Here is a 21977-nt window from a genome sequence, read left to right on the forward strand (position 1 = left end):
TGCTCCTGACATTCTGCCCCCCCAAAGACCCCCCTTACCTTCCCACCTTGGGTTTGTGAGGGTAGGCTGCATGGAATTCTTGTACTAAGCAGGGGGTGGAGACATCACAGGCGTGCACCCATTCATCCTGGGCGGGACTAAAATGTTTCCAGCTGACCAGGTACTGAAGGGTACCATAGCGAATGCGAGAATCCAGTATTTTAGCTACTTCAAAATGCTCCCCACCACCACCATTTCAGGCACTTCGGGTTGTGGTTCAGGATGCCATTTTTGAGAAGGAACACACGATTTTAAAAGACTGACATGGAACACAGGATGGATTCTGACCCAGCAGACGGGTTGAAGACTGCTGAATTAAAGGATCTCACGTAGCAGGTGCTGTTTGTGCCAGAGCCATTGCAGATAAGAAAAGACCAGGTTTCCCCAACGTGGTACCAGCTGAGCTTTTCAGAAAGTGGGTGGGGCCATTGTAAGGCAGGGCTTGTTATTGGCTGCCCACATTCAAACGAAAAGGGTTTCCACTGGAGGATAAGGAAGACTGGTAAGCTCTCAGGATTTCCTTCGTCAATGTGTGGCTCCACTCCCTCTTCAAGATTTCCTTCTTCCAGGAGGTGTGTGTGGGGGGAGGTATTCCACTTGGCTCCACCTCCTGAGGCAGCCATATTGCATCTGTCTCCACCTCCTGTGGCAGCCATTTTTGGGTAGTGCTCACCACCTCCTCTCAGAATTCCAGAGGTGCCCGCAGGCTCAAAAAGGTTGGAAACCTCTGGAATAGATCATATTAGGCTAGTTGGGCCAATGGTCTGACTAGGCATGGGGCAGCACGCCCATATGATTATTTAGTCAGTGACATTTAACTGGGGTAGAGCACCTGCCTTGCAAGTAGAAGGCCCAAGATCCAGTCCCTGGCACATCTGGTTAAAAGATCTCAGGGAGCAAGTGTTGCAAAAGACCTTCCATATGCAAAGTCTGGGACTCTGGATAGCTGCTGTCAGTCAGTCCAGATCCCACTGGAATAGATGGACCAATGGTTGTAACCAGCCACATTGGTCTACACAAAGTGCCCCACCACCCAAAAATTCTATACAATACCTTTTACTAGGGCCATCCAAAATGGCCCAAACCGTATGATCTCCAGGACTCCTAATTCAAGCCGTGTGACTGCTGATGCCGTGCATATTTTGTGGGCATCCTCCCATGGGGGATATTCTGCCACCTGCCCACATAGATGGGGCCTACAGCAATCCAGTTCTGCCCTGAGATGGATCAAACAAGCAGACACTGTGAGCCCTGTCAGTCACGTGAATCTGTCCTTCCAGCTATTCAAGGAGAGAGATTTCTCCTTTAATCGCTAACAGGAGGGCGCCTGGCAAGAAAGGAATTAAAAATAGTCATGTACCAAACAGAGAGAGAGTTGGGGAGGGGACATGGGGTGGTGGTGGAGGGAGCGAGAAACTCATGGCACCGTGTGCAGCTTAGGTCTGAAGCTTCAGATTAATATAGAAAGAGGTATGAAAAGCAACTGACATCAAAAGAACTCAAAGCCGTCAGTACCCCCTTTCCTCGGAGGATGCTGAGGCTGTCGGTGGGGTGCCAAAGCGATAGCCTAGATTGTGAGACGGCAGTTGGAGAAGTATGCCGAGGCAGGCGGCTCAGGGAGAAAGCGCGGGCACGGAGGCCAACGGGACTGGCACGAATGCGGCCCTGGCTCCTTGCAAACTGTTCACAAATCACAGATTTGCACAAGAATGTCACGCAAACCCTTGCAAACTGCAAAGAAACTCCTGCGATAACTGTTTAGTTTGCCTATTGAGATATAACTATGGCTAGGGCCCTTTCTGGATTTAGAATAGCGGGTTTAGAAATATGGGGTTGGATCCGTTCCACTAGCAGAGGTGCTTTTCTCTGGGGGAAAGGAGCATTCTGCTGATTGCATCAGGGGAATGACGGTTCCATCAGTGGATCCACAAGATCCAACCCAGGGGGCTATTGTGGGCTTAGAAATAGTGTGCAAGCCTCAATCTTCCCACGCAGGAAGAGAAGAAAGTCAGATTCATAAGAGGGGTTCCCCCCCGAAATGATTATGTCTTTAATGTAATCCACTGCCTACAGCCCACTGTTGATATGATAAAATCCAGACCAGCCCTATCAGTCAATAATAATAATAATAATAATAATAATAATAATAATAATAATAATAATAATAATTTTTATTTATACCCCGTCCTTCCCTGGCGAACCGGGCTCAGGGCAGCTAACATCAAATAGGTATACCTAAATGCAATACAAAAGTTAAACATCTAAGCCATATCTAGATTAATACATTCAAAGAAGATGGCACTTTAAACTACTCCACCAGAGGGAGGGTTTTATAATAAGGTGGCTGTGCATGTGTACCACCATAGAACTGGGAGAAGAACCTTGCTGCCTTGGCATTGTCTCTTGTCACAAACAGATCTACTTGTGGGCAACCGACTCACTATCTGTTGAAATAGGATGGGGTTGAGTGCCCACTCTCCTGGATCTAGCTGGCTTCTGCTTAGCCAGTCCGCTTGGACGTTTAGTGAGCCTTGAATGTGTTCTGCTCTTATCAAGACAACAAGGGCTGCTGTTCTAAGCCTAGACTATTAATATATTGGATATCGGGGATGGGGGACTTCTTTTTTCCTGGATGTTTTGTAATTGTTAAATGTCAAGATCACGAAGTACAGGAATAGGGCCCACACCCCTTTCTGTTTGAACCCCCACAGTAGCTCGCCAGGAGAGTGAACAGCTGGATCGCTCTCTGCTGTTCTCTGGCGCCACCACTACAAATGGCTAGAGAGTGGTACAGCAGTTGCGAGCTCAGCAGATGTCAGGTGACACCGGTCTCAATCCAAATCCTAATTTACCCCAGTGGGCCACGCTGAACCAGTAAGGGACACAGACTCATTAGCTTAACAGCACAAATTAAAATAGTTTATTGAGGCACAGTGACAATCATTACAACGGAGGCGTGACAGTTCGGGACCAATACAATAGGAATAGCAGAGGGAAAGAAAAACACACTGGTAATTAATTAGTTTATGAAAGGTGACAGAAAATGTTTCCGTAACAGAGAATTCAGTGCTCTCTCTTGTGTCCTGCCCTCCTAAGCCATCCTCCCCTCCAGCCCACCTAATTAATAGCGAAACCCTCCGAATTTACTCCTGAATTGGAAAAGCACTTTCCATAGCTACCTTTCCAAGGTCGGTCCAAAGATCCACTCCAGCAGAATCAGGGAAAACAGGAGAAGTACCTGCCCTATGCATTGCTTTCTCCCTTAGTTAGAGAAGCCCCTCCGATCTCAAGAGGTGCAGAGACAGTTTTTCCTCCCTTAGGTTTGCAACTGCGCGGTGTTTCTTCCCTAGGGGACAATATGACTGGTGTTCTTGTAACATCTTCCATGTTCCTGTAAACAAGCACCATCTGCGTGAGATCGTACCACTTGGCTTGACTCTCTGGCTCCATGCCACGGACCCGCTGCCTCCATTTACCATCCAGGTTCCAAATCTTGGCTGCTTCTGCCTCACTTCTGAACAACTATCTGGACTTTTGCCACTGAAAAGGATCCACTTTATCCATCATGGTGTGGCAGGGTCTAGGCCTCATGGCACATTGTATCCCAGCCCCTCGTAATCTTCCCTGAAGCACACTTGTCCCCTATAATAATAATAAATATCTATATCTCGCCCTCCCCTAGCAATGTCGGGCTGTGCGGCTAACCAGTTAAAAAACAATACATAACATAATACATAAATCCACTACCTAAAATACAGTACATAAAATCACCATAACGATGAGTGATTAAACAAATAAGTCTAATCTATGGTGCCTTCTTCTGTTACATCTCCCTGTTTGGGGAAGATTGACCACAGGGCACATTTCCTGTCATTCGACCTGCTGAGGCTGGCCATTCCAGGTGCGGATCGCCTGTGCCTTCTGCCAGCTTTGCACGCATCCTGCCTTTCTCTCAGGGCCCCACTGGAATAGTGGCAAAAGGGTGAGGAACACCCTTCCATGGCAGGCTCCGTGGCTGCTCTTCCATACTGACTAGCCACCACGCAGTGGCTCTCTGCCTGGCCATCTTCTCCACCTGCTCATCATGCATGGCCCATCCTGGCATGGGGCACTCCTGTTCTCCATGCAGTTTTGCGGGTTGGCAAGACCAGATTAATAAGAGGAAGAAGAGTTGGGTTTTTATACGCCGACTTTCTCTACCATTTAAGGAAGAATCAGACCAGCTTACAATCTCCTTCCCTTCCCCTCCCCACAACAGACACCCCGTGAGGCTTTGATGTGTTGGCACGTGATTGGTCAGTCAACCGTATTAATAAACTTGACTTAATAAACTTGACTTGACACCCTGTGAGGTAGGTGGGGCTGAGAGAGCTCTTAATAGCTCTTAGAGCTCTCTCAGCCCCACCTACCTCACAGGGTGTCGGTTGTGGGAAGGGGAAACGAAGGTGATTGTAAGCTGGTTTGATTCTTCCTTAAGTGGTAGGAAAAGTCAGCATATGGAAACCAACTCTTCTTCTGCTAAGAGAGCTGTGACTAGCCCAAGGTCACCCAGCAGGCTTCATGTGGAGGAACGGGGAATCAAGCCCGGTTCTCCAGATCAGAGTCCACCACTCTTAACCATGACACCATGCTGGCTCTCACCTGACCAACCGGCTCCTCAGTCTGAGCAGCTTGTTGCTAAGCAGGCACAGAATGATTTGCTGTGAGATTGCCCAACCCTGTTTACTTGCCCACCTGCCCTGAAGAGAATGGGGACATCACAATTCATTCCTGGGTGTGTATGAAGAACAAATGGACAGCAGCTAAAATGGCAATCTTCAGTTTGTTACTTGAGTTAGAAAGTTTTAGATAGGCTAAGAAGGTGCCTCTTACTTACTGGGCAGCAGTTTTTGTTCTGAATTGTTAATTATTTTTAATTCAAAAACTTAACCAAACTGTAGGTAGTGAACACCACTTTGAAAGAGGCATTCCTTTCTCTCTCCAACACAAGTCTGGACACCTCTTGCAGTAACATCTTAGGAGCAGCGTTCCCCCTTCTCTTTCCCAAGGAGGCATTTTCTTTTCTCTCACATTCAAGAAGCAGTCTTTTGTCTAACATCATTTTAGGGAGGCATTCCCCTCGCTTGCTCACCCTGGAGGGAATGTTTCTTCTAACTGCATTGAAAGAGTCCATAATCTAACAGCAAAAACTGTTTCCTTTGTTAAGTATTGATTTATACATTTTTAAACATTTCTTCAATTTGTGAATCAAAACCCATCTAATTGGTTGATTAGCAGTGCAAGCCTATACTTGTTTGTTTGGAAGAAAGGCCAATGGTATCCAATGAGATTTACTCCCACGTAAGTGTGCCTCGTGGCGCAGAGTGGTAAGCTTCAGTATTGCAGTCAAAATCTCTGCTCACGACCTGAGTTCAATCCCGACGGAAGTCGGTTTCAGGTAGCCGGCTCAAGGTTGACTCATCCTTCCATCCTTCCAAGGTTTGTAAAACGAGTACCCAGCTTGCTGAGGGTAAAGTATAGATGACTGGGGAAGGCAATGGCAAACCATCCCATAAACATAGTCTGCCTAGTAATCGTCAGAATGTGACATTGCCCCATGGGTCAGGAATGACCGGTGCTTGCACAGGGGACTACCTTTACCTTTAAGTGTGCCTTGGGGAGTGAAGGCAGCTTGGTATAGCCTGATCTCAGAAGCTAAGCAGGATCAGTACTTGGATGGGGGACCACCAAGGAAGGCTCTGCAGAGGAAGGCAATGGCAAACTACCTCTGATTCTTACCTTGAAAGCCCCTTGGGGTCGCCATAAGTCAGTTGCGACTTGATGGCACAAATGTACATAAGTATGCCTAGGGCTTGGACATTAGGTGTCTTAACCTGTACCATCATAACAAAAGTGGATCTAGATTCAGTAGCCAGAATCTCATAAACCAGGTGACTGCTAGTTCTAGGAAGCCATTAAGGATTTATGGGAGGGTCTGTGTCTTAGTGGTTAGAAGACCTCCTTTGCATGCCGAAGGTCCCAGTTCCACTCCCCTGCCTCTCAGATTAAAGTATCCCAAAGATCTGATGTTGACTCAGATCTTCTCTGTTCATGAGGCTTTGATGAACTGCAGCCACTCTGAGTAAGCAGTACTGAGCTAGAAGCAGCAAGGGGAGAGGCTGTGGCTCAGTGGTAAGGCATCTGCTTGGCATGCAGAAGGTCCCAGGTTCAATCCCCGGCATCTCCACTTAAAGGGAATATAAGGCCCTGATCCATCTCCCGTCACACAGCTTCGTTGCACATTCCCAGAATTCCTGGATGGAGAGACTCACCTGTGTCCCATTCACCCAGAAGCAGAAGGGGAGGGGCCGTGGCTCAGTGGAAGAGCATCTGCTTGGCATGCAGGAGGACCCTGGTTCAATCCCCAGCATCGCCAGTTAAAGGGACTAGGCTAGTAGGTGATGTGAAAGACCTTTACCTGAGACCCTGGAGAGCCGCTGCCAGTCTGAGTAGACAATACTGACTTTGATGGACCAAGGGTCTGATTCAGTATAAGGCATGTTTTGTATGGTGGATTGTAATGGCCTTCGGTGGCAGACAATAAACTTTATCACTCCAGTATAAGGCAGCTTCATGTATTCAAGGGTCTGAGTAAATGGAAGCCAATGTCTACATAGATTTCTTGTAGTTTTCGAAGTGTGTATGCGCACACTATGCAGCAAGCCACTTTCAAAATTGCTCTCGCAAACTTTTGCATATGCCTCAAGTAGCTTTGTTTGGAGCCTTCTGGCCTCCGTCTTCAAGGCTGAAAAGTGGCAGAGGCTAGATGTAGCTGAAGACAAGTGCAGAGGGGCGCAAGGGTTTTTCCTGGAAATCCAGGCTTAGTCCCACAACCTATGAAGTAAATACAAAGTGGGTGTCTGTGGCCATGGGGTACCCCAAGGAGAGTAGGGCTGTTGAAAAAAAAAATTCAGGAAAAATCAGATTCGGCAAAAATTGGCCCGTTTTGATTGGGGAAATGCCGAAGTTCGAACTCCCCCAATTTGGATCCAGGGAATTCGGCCGAATTCCTGAATCAATTCGGCCGAATAAAGGCGGGCGGGGGTCTTTAAACTGCTTGCAGTTTAAAGGAAGGGGGACGGTGGGGGTTTAGCACTCCCCCCCTTCCTGGTCCAATGCTCAGCTGTTGGGCAGGGGGCAGGGACCCGCCCAACAGCTGAGCTGGGGGGGAAGTACTCTGAGCAGTTTCCCCCCTTCCCGTCCTGATGCTCCCGCCCAACAGCTGAGTCCTGGGAAGGGGGGCGGTGGGTCTTTGAACTGCTCTGTGCTGCCTGCCCAGGCAGCGTGGAGCACTTCCCCCCCCAGTCCGAATCTCAGCTGTTGGGCGGGGACCCGCCCAACAGCTGAGGGGGGGAGTGCTCCGTGCTGCCTGGGCAGGCAGCGCAGAGCACTTTAAAGACCGCCCCGCCCAGTTTCCTGGGACTCCCAGGAAACCGGGCGGGGAGGTCTTTAAAGGAGGGAAAAGGCAGGTTCGGGAACGCCAAACCTGCTGAATTTATTTGGCGTTCACTCGAACTCGCCAAATTCGGCGCCTCCTTTTCCCGCCTTTTTTTTAGTTCGGTTCCATCCGAACTGGAAACCGCCAAATCGGGGGAAATTCGGTAGTTTTTCGGTTCAGGATGAACCGAATCGACAGCCCTAAAGGAGAGTCCCCATGAATGCATCTTAGGATGTTGGTCCACACATGCATGTTTTCATAAATGGAGGACTGCAACATTGAGGGATGACTTGCATGTGTGAATGGCCCATCGCATGTGTGAATGGGCCAAGCAGAGCTGTCAGATTGCCTCAAATAACAGTGCTTTTTGGTGAAGCCGATTCACACATCCGACTGCCAGTAATCAAGTGCAGAGGACTTTTTGTACATGTGAACCAGCCTAGAGTGTTAAAGTGTCCTGGGAAATCAAGTAAGGTGGGTGAGTGGCTGAACTAGCCCTTATTATCTTCTCTCTCTCTCTCTCTCTCTCTCTCTCTCTCTTTCTCTCTCGTTTCTTTTTCAGTTACAGAGAAGGAGGTTCAGCAATGGTGAGTACCCTGCTTTATTTTGGATTCTTGTGAGCTCGCGAGCGTGCACATGCGTGGAAAAATGAGCTGAATGGACCTGTGTATACCTGGTTGGCTTAACTGTCCACATGCGCTGCCCTCCTTGGGAAATGCAGTTTTGCAAAGTAACACAGCTGGGGGAGGTGAGGCTGCTTTTCTTAACGCCATTCAGAAAGTTGTGGTTTACGAAGGAGTGAAATCTGGGTTAGGCAAAGAAACAAATGGTGGGGAGAATTATCTGGAGATTGGGCACCTGAAAATGTGATAGAAGACGAGCAAGGAAGAAAAACAGAAAGAGGTGGGCCAGATGCCAAGAAATGTATGAATCGTCTTCTTTTTATTGAAATGTAGCTTCCGGGAATCTGATGGGAGCAACTGCAGGTGTGTGCCTGTGTCTGGATGAACCTTTTCTGTCAGGCCATTGTTCTGACTCTTCTTCAGTTGCTTTCCCACCCATGGGGGAACCAATACAGGATCTTTCTTATTTCCCTCACCACAAAGGTAGAAACACAGCTCTCTCTCAGTGTGTGTGTGTGACAGCAATTTTAATAAGAAAAAGGGTTGGGCACCCCTGCCAATGCTCCGATAAGATTAGCTATGCTTAGTAAAAAAAGACGGATACCACATCTTTCGAATCTCACCTAGTTCAGCCCTGATATAGGAAAGGTGCTCTCCAAGCATGACACCTAACTATATCTGTGTTCTCAGTAGACAGGGTGAACCCAACTCTGTCGTTGGGGCAAGGACCAATTTACCAAGTAGATGCATCTCTGATGGTGCAGGTGTGATTTAGGTCAGGATTAAGAACTTCTTGAGGATCGAAGCCCAGTTAAAACAGGGGCGTGCATTCTGCTTGTGCAGCCCGAGAAGGTTTTCTTTAAGAGGACAACAGCGAGAACTTGCTGGGGTCTCAGAAGTTTGGGCCTCTGGGAGTATGCTTGGTCCTCCTGAGGCTGGGTTTGGGTCTTTCCCCACTCCCTTTTTTATTTTACAAGTCATATTTTTTTCTGCAAACTTGGGGCATCTTGTGGGCATGTAGAAAGCCCTGATTTGTCTGTGAGTGACCCCTATTTTGCTGCTTTTGAATTCATAACAAGGATTAGCTTCTTGGCTATTAGAAGGAGTGATTACTTGACCTTGGAGGAGCTCACACCCTGCTTTTCTGTGAGAGTCACTGTATAGATCAGCTTAGAAGGATGCAAGCCTGGAGTTGGATGCATTGGGTCTTTCAGAAATCTTAAACTGTTTAATAGATTCATTGCTCACAATCCGCTTGCAGTTCCCTTGTGGCTGATGAAGGGCCACATGTAAAGCAGCTACAAAAGGGGATGATCAGTGCCTGATCCAGAGGAAGCTGGAATGCTGTCACTTGGCTCCTCACAGCCAGTCTGCAAAAGAAGGAAGGGATTTCTAACATCTAAAGTCTCTCTTGGATGGCAGAGTGCAAGGGGTGCCATGTGCAGAGAATAGCAAAGTCCTGATTTTAGCTTCATTAGCCCACATTTAGTTTCTTAGATATTAGTTATAGCATAATAGCCAAAAGACTGAACAATGAATCAAGAAGTCCCTGGTTCTACTCTCACCCATGCCATGAATAATTCAGACAACTCTAGTTAGTAGTAATGTTCGAATACCAGCAGCCTAACCAACTGGGGCCAGGATTTCAAACTAGAGTTTGTAGCTGGTTTGGTAATCATAGGTCACTTATGCATGGGAGTTTTACCTAAGGTTCGTTGCTCGCTGGACCCACAGTTTCTTCTTGCAAATCTATGCACCAGCAGTCTCCAAGCTCAAAACTAGAAGCTTTTGAGTCCCCACATCTTGAAATGCTGCTTTGTAAGCAGCTGTTGTGTTTTCTTTGATAGAAAAGCACACACACCCCCGGAAACCAAAGTGCCGGGTCAAAAAGCATTTCAAAAAACAAAACAGAACGCCCTAAAAGGAATGCGGGGGGGGGGGGGGAACCCAAGCCTCGTTTCTAAATGCCTTTCTTCTGCTCAGAAAAAAACTTGCAGAAAGCATTTGAGTCCCCGGCTGTTGACACCCTGCTTTGTAATTGGCTGTAGTTCTTTCTGTGAGAGAAACATCACTCCCCCAAGCTTCTGTGTCCCGCACTTTGCCTTATGCATGGGGATTTCAAGCGGGCTGAGCTCAGGGGAGATAGAAGTATCGGGTTAATAGAGGGACGGGAAGTCCCAGGATTTGTGAGGGCTGGCAGCAAGTTCATCTCTAATGGAGGGAAAACTCATGCATAACTCCAAGGAACAACCGAGACAGACTGGGGGCAAACGTGAGTGAAAGTACCCATACATAACCGACCATAGTTTGTACTAATGTTTGAATTCACAAAGCAAATTTGTTGAGTATCACTGCCCTTTGTGGCTGCATTACCGTGCAGAATGTCCTCCTAACAAGGAGGCAGAAAAGAAGGAAGAAGCATACATGCCAGAGTTTGCAGACAAATCCTGTTTTATTATTTATCTCTGGTAGACTATGGTCATTTATCCTTTTTTAAAAAAGATTTTTTTTATTTTTAATAATATCAAAACAATATGCGTTATATTGATTTAAAAAGATATAAACATTACTAATTTAATCAATACCAGAAAAAAGAAAAGAAAAAAATTGACTTCCCCACCATCCTCCTCTATCTGTTTATACTCTTAGTACTTCCCTTTGCATATATTTTCTAATTTAAATCATTCTTTATCCTGGGATTATATCATATACTACAACGTTTAAAAACAAATAATAACACGCTTATATAAACCTGTACATTCAAATTAATTCAAAGTTAAATTCATTTCCACAGTACATTCTCCATGCCTGGGAGTTTTATCTGAAGTTCGTTGCTCGCTGGACCCACACTTTCCTGTTGGGAGTCTATGCACCAGCAGTCTCCAAGCTCAGATCAGGAATATTTGAATCCCCACCCCTTGAAATGCTGCTTCGCAATTGAGTGTAGTGAGATAAATGTTCCCTCCCCACAAAACCTAATTGCTGCATAAAAAAGCATTTTAAGAACAAAAAACAGAACAATTTGAAAAGAAGGGGGTAGAAATCCAGGCCTTGGTTTTAAAAAGCTTTTCTCCTGTCAGAAAGAGCTCTGAGGAAGCAGGAAGTATTTGAATCCCTGCCTCTGGACCCACTATTTTGTAATTGGCTGTGAACAAAACTAAGCTTGCGTGCCCACATTTTGCCTTATGCACAATGATTTCACCTGGGCTGAGCTCAGGGGAGTGGGAATAATCAAGTTAACAGAGGAATGGGAAGGTCCAGGATTTGTGAGGTCTGGCAGCGAGGTCATCTCTAATGGATGGAAAACTCATGCAGAACTCCAAGGAACAACTGAGACAGAGCAGGGGTAAACGTGAGTGAAAGTACCCATGCATAAATGACCTATCTGAGTTTGTTGCACAAACTGTACTTTATCGTGGTGTCGGAATGCAGTTTAGATGGCCCTTAGACACCTTACTGTTTCTCAGCTTCAATTGTCAATATGGACGTAATTATACAGCATTGTAGTAAGGACTGTTGCAGAGCGTTAAAACTGGAGGTGCCATATAAATGGAAAGCATTATTGTTACTAGCTGCATGCTTCACTTATGGGCTTTACCTGTGTGAGTAGAGCTTGAGTATATATCACACTTTACAGGTAAGCATTTGGCCTGCTTTTGACAATCCCTGATCAGCAGGGGAGAAAGTTGGAGAGCACAAAAATCCTATATGAGAGGAGGGAAATTAAATGTTGTTAATTTGTTCTGCTACCCATCAGGGTGATAAAAGTCCCAGATTAACAGCTCTAGCTGGAACATTAAGAAGTTTTTGAATATAAAGCTGAACAGTGTTACAGTTATCATCTCTCCACTATGAATACATATTATTTCCTCTGTATTATATATAAATTAGTGTTTTTAAGGGTGTCTGTTACAGTCTTTGCAGATATGATGTAGTTGTTATTATAGTAACTTATATCTGAAAAAAGTTATATAAGAAAAAAGACAAGGGCAACAAGCCCTAATTTGTCATTTCATTTGAACCATAAACTGCGGTGTGGTTCTTGCCCACAAATCAGGACTGCAGTTGGGATGTAGAAGTTCTTAATAGCTGAGCTGTAGAGGGAAGGGGGGCAGTCTGCATGCCTGTGGGTTGCCAGGGCTTATTCTTGGTTTCTCACTACATCTGAATAAAGACAAGAGTCACTCTGTATGGCAGAAACAAGAGTTCACACTGGGCGTTAATGCATGGCTTGTTTGTCTTGCCTTTCTCCCATTAATATAGCAAATCTCCATTTTGTAAACGCATGCCCGCCTCCTGGCTTTGCGTTCAACCCACCTCCCTCCGAAACTAACCCAGGATTAGCAATCACTGCCTTATCGCGATTAAAAAAAATATTCGCTGCAACTCACTGTGCTATATGGTGCATTTCAGCGCTGTGCGGGTCGACTACCCTTCCCTTTTCCCTCCCACCCCTCCTTTGCAGCCCGACTCCAGGACCGCCGCCACGCAGGCCGGGGGAGGAGAAGGAGGCAGAGGCAGTGTATCGGCCACCGCTGCAACAGCAGGTGCTGTGGGAGGAGAAGGAGGGAAGGTGAACCGGGCAAGAAAGGCGGTGGCAGTGTACCGGCCACTGCCACAACAGCAGGGCACTTTAAGTACCCTTGGATGCAATTCATCCGGCCCTGAGGACTTCATTTCATTTAAAGAAACTAGGTGTTTGTGCACTACCCAAGTGCCAATCCTCGGCTGCAAATCCCTTCCCTCATCATGGGTTCTGTTTGTGCCATGTTGAGCACCACTTCCCTCACGAGAAAAGACTGAGGGAAAGTAGGAATTGAGGAGTTCTCTCTCTTCATCTCCCATTACAATTTCACCATTTCACCACAATGGGCTTATCTTGTCTGTGTTCTTATTCTTACTCTGTACATACAAAAAGAACCCTTTTTTGTTGTATTTAGCATCTCTCACCAGCCTAAGCTCATACAGAGCTTTAGCTTTTCTAACACTCCCCCTACAAGCACTAGTTATTTGTTCATATTACTCTTTGGTTATAAGGCTCTGCTTCCACTTCCTAAAGGAGTCTTTTTTATTTCTCAACTCTTTAAAAAGCTGTTTATGGAGCCACCCTGGCCTCTTTAGTCTCCTCCCATTTTTCCTTCTTATAGGAATGGTGTGTGATTGTGCCTTCAGTATTTCATTTTTAAGAAACTCCCACCCTTCTTGAACTCCCTTCTCCTTAAGTATTTCTGACCATGGGATTCTACCCAGCATCCGTTTAAGCTTGTTAAAATTTGGCTTCCTAAAGTCCAACCTGACTACGTACAGGTCTGAGTACATACAGGTTTTTCCTTTCCCCAAGATTGTAAATTCCAAGAGTACGTGGTCACTACTACCCAGGGTGCCTACTACTTTAACCTCATTGACCAGTTCTTCCCTGTTGGTGAGAATCAAGTCTAAGATAGCAGATCCCCTTGTTTCCCTGTCCACTTTCTAGAATAGGAAGTTGTCAGCAAGACAAGTCAGGAATTTATTGGATCTTGCATTTTTAGCAGAGTTGGACTTCCAACAGATAGGGTAATTAAAATCTCCCATGACCATCGTGTCCCGTTTCTTTGAGAACTTTGTAATCTGGTCTAGGAGCATCTCATCCAAGTCCTCTGCCTGGTTGGGTGGTTGATAGCAGACCCCCACCATAATATCACGATTATTTCTTACTCCTTTTATTTTGACCCGTAGACTCTCGACTGGACTTCCATTTTCAGATTCATGTATTTCTTCACAAGTATACACATCTTTGACATATAGTGCTACCCCTTCCTTATCTGTCTATCCCTTTTAAACAAGTTGTACCCCTCAATCTGAATATTCCAGTCATGAGTGACATGTTTCAGTAATGCCTATTAGGTCAAAATCCTCTTCCTGTATTAGGGGTTCGAGTTCTTCCTGCTTGTTTCCCATACTCTGCGCATTAGTGTACAAGCATCGGAATCCTTGGTTTATGTGCCCCGAGGTTTTCGTTTCTGTACTTACCCGTGAGTTTATGTTTCCAGGCATACATGCCACTCCCTGCAAATCTTTATTGTTCTCGTCTGTAGTTATTGTCAGCATACTAGGCGTTAAGGTGTTCCCCCATAGGATTTAGTTTAAAGCCCTCCTGGTGAGGTTTGCGAGGCTCTCACCAAACACATTTTTCCTACCCTCGTGAGGTACAAACCATCTCCCGATAGAAGAGCTTCTTCTCGAAAGCGTAAGCCATGGTCCAGAAATCCAAACCTTTCTTGACAACACCATCTACGCATCCAGTCATTAATTTGTAATATTCTTCTTTCCCTTCCTAAGCCACGACCTTCAACAGGCAGAATCGATGAAAACACAACCTGCGCCCCCAGGTCCTTCACCTTCTTACCCAGAACCGCATAGTCTCTTTTAATACATTCTGGGCTGTGTCGGGCAATATCATTTGTTCCCACATGAATGAGCAAGAAAGGGTAATCTCCGTTTGCATTTTTGCGGGAGTCTTTGTCTTCTCACTTGATTGACTGTGACAATTAGTAGTGTAGTGTGAGCCCTGAAGACCTTGAAGATTGGAAAACACAGTCCTTGTTCGCACTGGAGAGCCAAAGGTTGGATTTGGTGTCAGACCACTCTCCTTGGCTTAATTCTGTGGGGCACGCAAAATCCCAGCAATAAAGTAGAGGAGCAGAATGTGACACCAGGATTTGCAGGTGCTTTGTTAGGCCCACCCGGATGCTGTGGGAAGAAGGATGAGCGTATGGTCACCCCGAAAAAGGCGTTGCTCAGTTTTCCGCACTAATGGAGGACCTCCGCAGATGGTACTTTCTGCCTGCATTTGTGGCCTTCATTGCTGGCAGGAATTCAAGGGTTTAGGCCAAATGCATTAGGAGAAACCAGGTCATCTTTTTTGCTGGGTAAATGACTTTGTAGGTCCTGCCTTAGTTTCAGTATGTCAAGATGGCTTCCTCCAGGCACTACTTTAAGGTTTGAGGTGGCACTTCGGCAAAAGAGACAGACCACTAAGGGGAAGAGAGAGAAGAGCTGAAACTTTGCAGGATTGGGCTTTTTTTGCTTCTTAATGGCAAATATCTGGTTTCAGAAGGCTATGGAAAATGCTGCAGGCACGTGTGTAACTTAAATCAAAACCTGGCAGCCAGCAATCTTTTCTTCATAATATTGTCGAAGGCTTAACAGTCAGAGTTCATTGGTTCTTGTAGGTTATCCGGGCTGTGTAACTGTGGTCTTGGTATTTTCTTTCCTGACATTTCGCCAGCATCTGTGGCAGGCATCTTCAGAGGAGTAACACAGTGTTACTCCTCTGAAGATGCCTGCCACAGATGCTGGCAAAACGTCAGGAAAGAAAATACCAAGACCATGGTCACACAGCCCGAATAACCTACAAGAACCAATCTTTTCTTCCTTTTTAATTTGGACTTTTTTTTTTACAAATAAACATCAAATCTGTTTAATTTTGTAGGGAAATAACTGAGGTAGCTTCTGGTGATGCACCAATTGAGAGAATTTGGGAAGCATCCCAAATCCAGGCCTCCGGCAGCTGCAGCACTCCAAGCTGAATGTGTCCCATGGGGCTTGGATGGGGACCTGCCCAGGGCTCAGAGTTCCTGGCGCTTCGGCCTCTCTGGGGTTGCCAAAACCAGGGGTTTGCCCAGCTCCTGGCAGGTCATTAAAGAGGGCGGGCCGCCTGTGGCTCGAAGAGTCAACAGCTGTGTGAATGCTGATCCCACGGGTGAATTTCTGCGAAATGATGGGTTGGAAATCAAGCAGAACTGGACTCCTAACTCTAGGACATGTTAATAAATAAAAAGTACAAAAGTGATTTTTTAAAAAAATCTGTTAATCCCACCCCATAAACCAAGAAGTTTTAGTTCAAACGTCATTTAAATTTGCTTAATTTGAGAAATGGGAGGGCAGGCAGTGCTAGCCTGCCACAGAGAAGTTCTACCGACCTGGAGGAGCCCCCAGAGTGGAAAGGCTCAGTGCAGAAGCTGATGCCTTCTCCTGTACCCCAGGTGAAGGGGGGGGGGATCTTGGCCTCCACATCCCCAGGGCCTCAGGCATGGATGAAACATAAGAACATCAGAAGAGCCTTGCTGGATCAGACCCAGTGGTCCATCTAGTCCAGCATCCTGTCTTACACAGTAGCCAACCAGTTCCTCTGGAGGTCCAACAACAGGGCAGAGAGGCCGAGGCCTTCCCCTGATGTTGCCTCCTGACACTGGTAATCAGAGATATGTGGTGGTGGAAAGTGCATAGCTGACTTATGGCATCCCAGTAGGGTTTTCAAGGCAAAAGACGTTCGGAGGTAGTTTGCCATTGCCTGCCAGCATGATGTAGTTAAGAGCGGTGGACTCTAATCTGGAGAACCAGGTTTGATTCACTCCTCCACATGAGTAGCAGACTCTAATCTGGTGAACTGGGTTGGTTTCTCTCTCTTACAACTAGCACTGGGCAAGGAGCAGCCCCGTCTACCTCCTCCTCAGCCAGAGGTTTAAATAGGCCCTCACAGCCTTTGTGGGTTGTGGGCCAATCAGCCCCTCGAGGCTGCCCCTGCCCCTTCTTCCACGGGGCTCTGCCCTGGCAGCTCCTCTAAGTGAACTGGTTGCACTGCCAAGGCCTCACCCTTTGGCCTGCTCCAACCTCCGTCCTGCCCTGAGGGTGCCATCCCAAGAGCCAGCGGCTCCAGGGCAGAAACACGGGCATGCACTGTGAGCCTGTCCCCATTGCTAAGTCTGGCTGGGGGGAGTGAGTTGCTGCCACTCTGGGGTGCATCCCTGCCAGTAAGCCGAGCTGTGCAGATGGGGCTGCCGGTTTGGACCTTCTGGCTGGATCCCCCAACAAGGCTCCAGTGGGGGAGGGGAGTCACATGAACACATGAGGCTGCTGTATACTGAATCAGAGCACTGGCCCATCAAGGTCAGTATGGCCTTCTCAAACTAACACCGGCTGTCCAGGGTCTCAGACAGAGGTGTTTCACATCCCCTGCTTCCTGGTCCTTTTAACTGGAGATGCCGGGGATTGAACCCAGGACCTTCTGCATGACAAGCCAAGGCTTTTGCACTGAGCAACAGCCCCCCCCCCCCAAGTCAGGAGAACAGGACCGGCACTGGAGCTGGGCAGGGGCAGCCTGTTGCAGTAGTAATGATACCATTCCTTCTTTCTTGCTGAGTTTGCAAGTAGAACACCTGTTGTTTTGTCTATCATTTCTATTGGACAGTTAGTTAGAACAATTACAGAAAAAGTCCTCATTAATTGCTCTTTAAGAATTATGATTGGCCTTCTTATCTTGGTATCTCAGATGATCCCATAAGCACTTGCTGACTGGCTATTTAGAATAATAGAATCATAGAGCTGGAAGGGACCACCAGGGTCATCTAGTCCAACCCCCTGCACAATCAGGAAATTAACAACTACCTCCCCACACATCCCCAGTAACCCCAACCCTCCCCCCGCCATGCAGGATCCCTCAATCAAAGCACTCCCGACAGATGGCCATCTAGCCTCTGCTTAAAGACCTCCAAAGACAGGGGCCCCACCACCCTCCGAGGCAGCGCATTCCACCATCAAACAGCCTTCACCGTCAAAAAGTTCTTCCTAATGTTTAGGTGGAATCGCTTTTCTATTAGTTTAAATTCATTACTCCGTGTCCTAGTCTCTGGAGCAACAGAGAACAAGCTAGTTCCCTCATCAACATGACATCCCTTCAGATATTTGAACATGGCTATCATGTCTCCCCTCAACCTTCTCTTCTCCAAACTAAACAAACCCAACTCCCTAAGTCTCTCCTCATAGGGCATGGATTCCAGACCTTTGACCATTCTGGTCGCCCTACTCTGGACACGCTCCAACTTGTCAACATTCTTCTTAAATTGTGGAGCCCAAAACTGGACACAGTATTCCAAGTGAGGTCTGACCAATGCTGAATACAGTGGTAGTATTACTTCCCTTGATCTAGACACAATACTCCTATTTATGCAGCCCAGAATTGCATTGGACTTCTTAGCCGCCATATCACACTGTTGACTCATGTTCAGTTTGTGGTCCACTAAGACTCCCAGATCTCTTTCACATGTACTGTTGTCAAGCCAACTCTCTCCCATCCTGTACCTGTGCCTTATGTTGTTTCTGCCTAGGTGAAGTACTTTACACTTCTCCCTATTGAAATCCATTTAATTGCTTATGGCCCAGCTCTCCAGTCTATCGAGGTCATTCTGAACTCTGACCCTACCCTCCGGGGTATTAACTACCCCTCCTAACTTGGTGTCATCTGCAAATTTGATTAGCATGCTCTCTATTCCATCATCCAAGTCATTTATAAAAATCTTAAATAGTACCGGTCCCAGGACAGACCCCTGTGGTACCCTACTGGTCACTTCTCTCCAGAATGAAGTTGTGCTATTAATGAGCACCCTTTGGGTTTGGTTGGTCAACCAATTACCAATCCACCTAACAGTAGCAGTGTCCAGCCCACATTTTACTAGCTTTGTTTCAAGAAGATCATGGGGGACTTTATCAAAGGCTTTACTGAAATCAAGGTACACTACATCTACAGCATTCCCTTCATCTGCCATACTTGTCACTCTTTCAAAAAAAGATATGAGATTAGTTTGGCGTGACCTGTTTTTGAGAAACCCATGTTGACTGTCAGTGAGAAACCCACCTGTTTACACCTGTTTTACACTTGTTTACACCTGTTTTGCTATCTCTTATTTAGAGTTACCAATCAGATATTTAGAAATAGTCACATGATTGTGAGAACCAAATTTAGAGAAATATAAGATTGATAATTTTCTCTATAAATAAGCGCTCCTGTGAGAAGCAAAGAAGATTTCTCTGGCTCAGAAGTCTCAGAATACAGAGGTTAAAGAATAAGTGAAATCTCTTGGTGAGATATTGGGAACTTTGGGTCTTTTTTTGATACTCCCTAAAAGCAGAGACAAAAAGCTAAAAACCTGATTTGTTTTAAACAATTACAATCAGTTATAATATGAATAAACAATGCTAGGAACTCTGATTTAGTTTCATGCATGTCCACAGTTTCTGTGAGGTTAATGATTTTATGTCTTTATTTTTTACTGTTTTGCTTAATAAAAAGAATCTCTTCTTTATTTAATAAAAGATAAAAGATTCTACAGGTTGCCGGTTGCTCAAATGAGAAAAACCAGACTCATGTACAAAAATATTATTTGTGTATTATCAAGAGTTATATTCTCTCTCTGGCATGATGAAACTTAAAGTTTGTGTCTGTCTATTGTTTCAGAAGCCAAGCTTTTGAAAGATTGTTCATGGCAAGTCTCTGTAATGGTTCAGGTTCAGGTTTATTGCATATGGCCAAAGGCCATCACAAGAACTGATAAAAATCAATATAACAGTCATTGATAAAAGTTACATTTTGGTAACATATTAAAACTCAAAAAGTATATCTCTCTAACCCACCAGAGTCTCTCTTAATGTTGTGGGGGATATTTCTCACACCGCAACCCCAGCTGATCTAGGACAAAAAACATCTCCCTTTATCAAGCTTTCTCAGAAATATTTCCCTCTAACTACTAAACCCAAGGCGACTTACAAAAATTAAAATCAATAAAACGCATTGGCTCCACTTCAGAAACAAGCCCAGGTTGTTTGGAAATCAAGAATCCGTGGAGCAATTCAGATTTTTTTTTTCTATTTAGGGTTGCCAACTGTGGGTTGGGAAATTCTTGGAAATTTGGGGGTGGAGCCTGAGAAGGCAGTGGTTGAGGGGTGGGGGGAACAGTTATAATGTCAGTTATAATGCTATAGGGTCAATCCTCCAAAACAGCCATTTTCTCCAGGGGAACTGATCTCTCTTGTCCGGAGATCAGTTATAATTCCAGGAGATTCCAGGCTCCACTTGGTGGTTGGCTACCCTATTCCTAACCACCCCTGCTATCCCTGGTTTCCACATGCGAGTGGTCCTCCTGTCATGCAGAAGTGATTGAAATGTGGTCTGCGTAAGCTCAGATCCTCCCTTGTTACTGATAGGACGACTTAGGTTCCAGGTTGATTTTTCACTTGCCTACCATTCCATTTCCTACTGTCTCCTTGGTGAAACCTTCCAGTTCTTTCCCATTTTGTCTCTAGTGCTATTGTTATTATTTTAATCTTTGCATTATGTCAAGGGTGCAGTACCGCCAGGGCACAATATACCGTCTTGCACAGCCGGCTGGTTCTCCAGACCCCTGTGTCTTTTTGCAAGGAGACCAGCTGCTATCGGGGAGAGAGAGGGAGCCCTTCTGGAGGCATTTGCAATCTGGTGCAGAAACACCACCCAAGAGCTGAGCATTCCTCTGGCACAACACTGAATTGATAACCCAGAATTGCTTCCCTTGGCAGGCCAGGCATATGGAGGGGTGGGGTAAAAACAGAGACGGCGAAGGTGCAGAATTTCACTTACCCTGCATCGAGCATGCTGGGGGGGGGGCATCTGTTCCCATGTGAGAGGGAAGGAGGGGAGGGAGTGGTCAGGCTTGATCGCAGTCATAAACTGGGTAAAATGTGACTGTCTGGTAATCCAGACTTCCTTGCCGTTCCTGCGCAGTGCAGCAGACGTTGCTGGCAAAGGCTGGCCTTCTGATAGACAGACAGGCAGCCCAGCCTCCTGCTCCAGGGTGCTGGATCAGATTGCAAGAGGAGATAGAGATGATCGGGAAGCAGACGGAAAACCCAAGGCCAAGGATGGGGCTAATTTGAATCAGTGGGTCGTTTATGCATGAGAGTTTTACCTGAGGTTTGTTGCTCGCTGGACCCACACTTTCCTGTTGGGAGTCTATGCAGCAGCAGTCTCCAGGCTCAAATCAAGTCCCCGCCCCTTTAAATGCTGCTTTGTAATTGGCTTACTTGTAGTGCTTACTGTGAGAGAAAATTCCTCACCCCAAACCCAATTGCCACATAAAAAAGCACTTTAAGAACAACAACAAAAAAAAGGAGAAATCTGAAAAGGGGGGGGGAGAAATCTAAGCCTCAGTTTTAAAAAGCCTTTCTTGGGCTCAGAAAGAGCTCCAAGGAAGCAGGAAGAATTTGAATCCCCGCCTCTTTACACGCTGCTTTGCAATTGGCTGTGAGAGAAACCAAGCTTGAGTGGCCCACACTTTGCCTTATGCACGGGGTTTCACCCGGGCTGAGCTCAGGGAAGTTGGAAGAATTGGGGGGTTAACAGAGGAATGGGAAGACCCGGACATTGCAAGGGCTGGCAGCAAGGTCATCTCTAATGGATGGAAAATTCATGCATAAGTCCAAGGAATGACCAATGCAGACTGGGGGTGTACGTGCGTGAAAGTACCTGTGCACAAACTACCTGTGTTAGACTTTGCCTTCCTACACCTGCTTGTCTCTTTTCCCACCAACGCACAGTTCCTCCTTCAGTGAAGGGCCCTCCTGACCTCCTCCAAACCTTCTTTCCTTGACTCTGGGCTTTGCCACACTGATCCCATACCTCAGCCTGCCCCTTAGCCTCTTCCATCCGGCCTCGTACTCTTCTTGTGGTTCAGCTCCCCCTGCCTTCTCAGGCCCTCTTTCTCTCCATCCTCTGTGCTTCCATGTGTGGGTTTTCATACAGCCCAACTGAGCGTTGCTTTCACTCACAGCAGTTGCACTGGTGGCAAATGTTCCATGGCTTATCCTTCCCCCTGAACATTCCCTGACGTTACAGCAGCCAAGCCAATGGCTCGGTATAATGTAGGTGGCATGCCAATGAGAGGCAGCATATTCAGTCTATTTCTGTTCAACAGCAACAACACCGCTCCTCTCCTGCATTTGTTCAGAACTAACGGTGTGCTGGGTGCTGTACAGAACTCAGTCTT

At 46.3% G+C, this 21977-nt stretch overlaps 1 protein-coding gene across 1 annotated transcript in view; it reads left to right on the forward strand.

Moving 5' to 3' along the window:
• NCS1 (neuronal calcium sensor 1) overlaps positions 1 to 21977 on the forward strand; it is a 100286-nt gene that overhangs the window by 41697 nt on the left and 36612 nt on the right. The window contains exon 2 of the mRNA XM_056860362.1: positions 8079 to 8103. Coding sequence (XP_056716340.1) covers positions 8079 to 8103 — 25 coding nt within the window. The remainder of the gene's footprint in view (positions 1 to 8078; positions 8104 to 21977) is intronic.

The sequence above is a fragment of the Euleptes europaea genome, chromosome 14 (genome assembly GCF_029931775.1).
Source record: "Euleptes europaea isolate rEulEur1 chromosome 14, rEulEur1.hap1, whole genome shotgun sequence".
In the NCBI taxonomy this organism is placed as follows: domain Eukaryota; kingdom Metazoa; phylum Chordata; class Lepidosauria; order Squamata; family Sphaerodactylidae; genus Euleptes; species Euleptes europaea.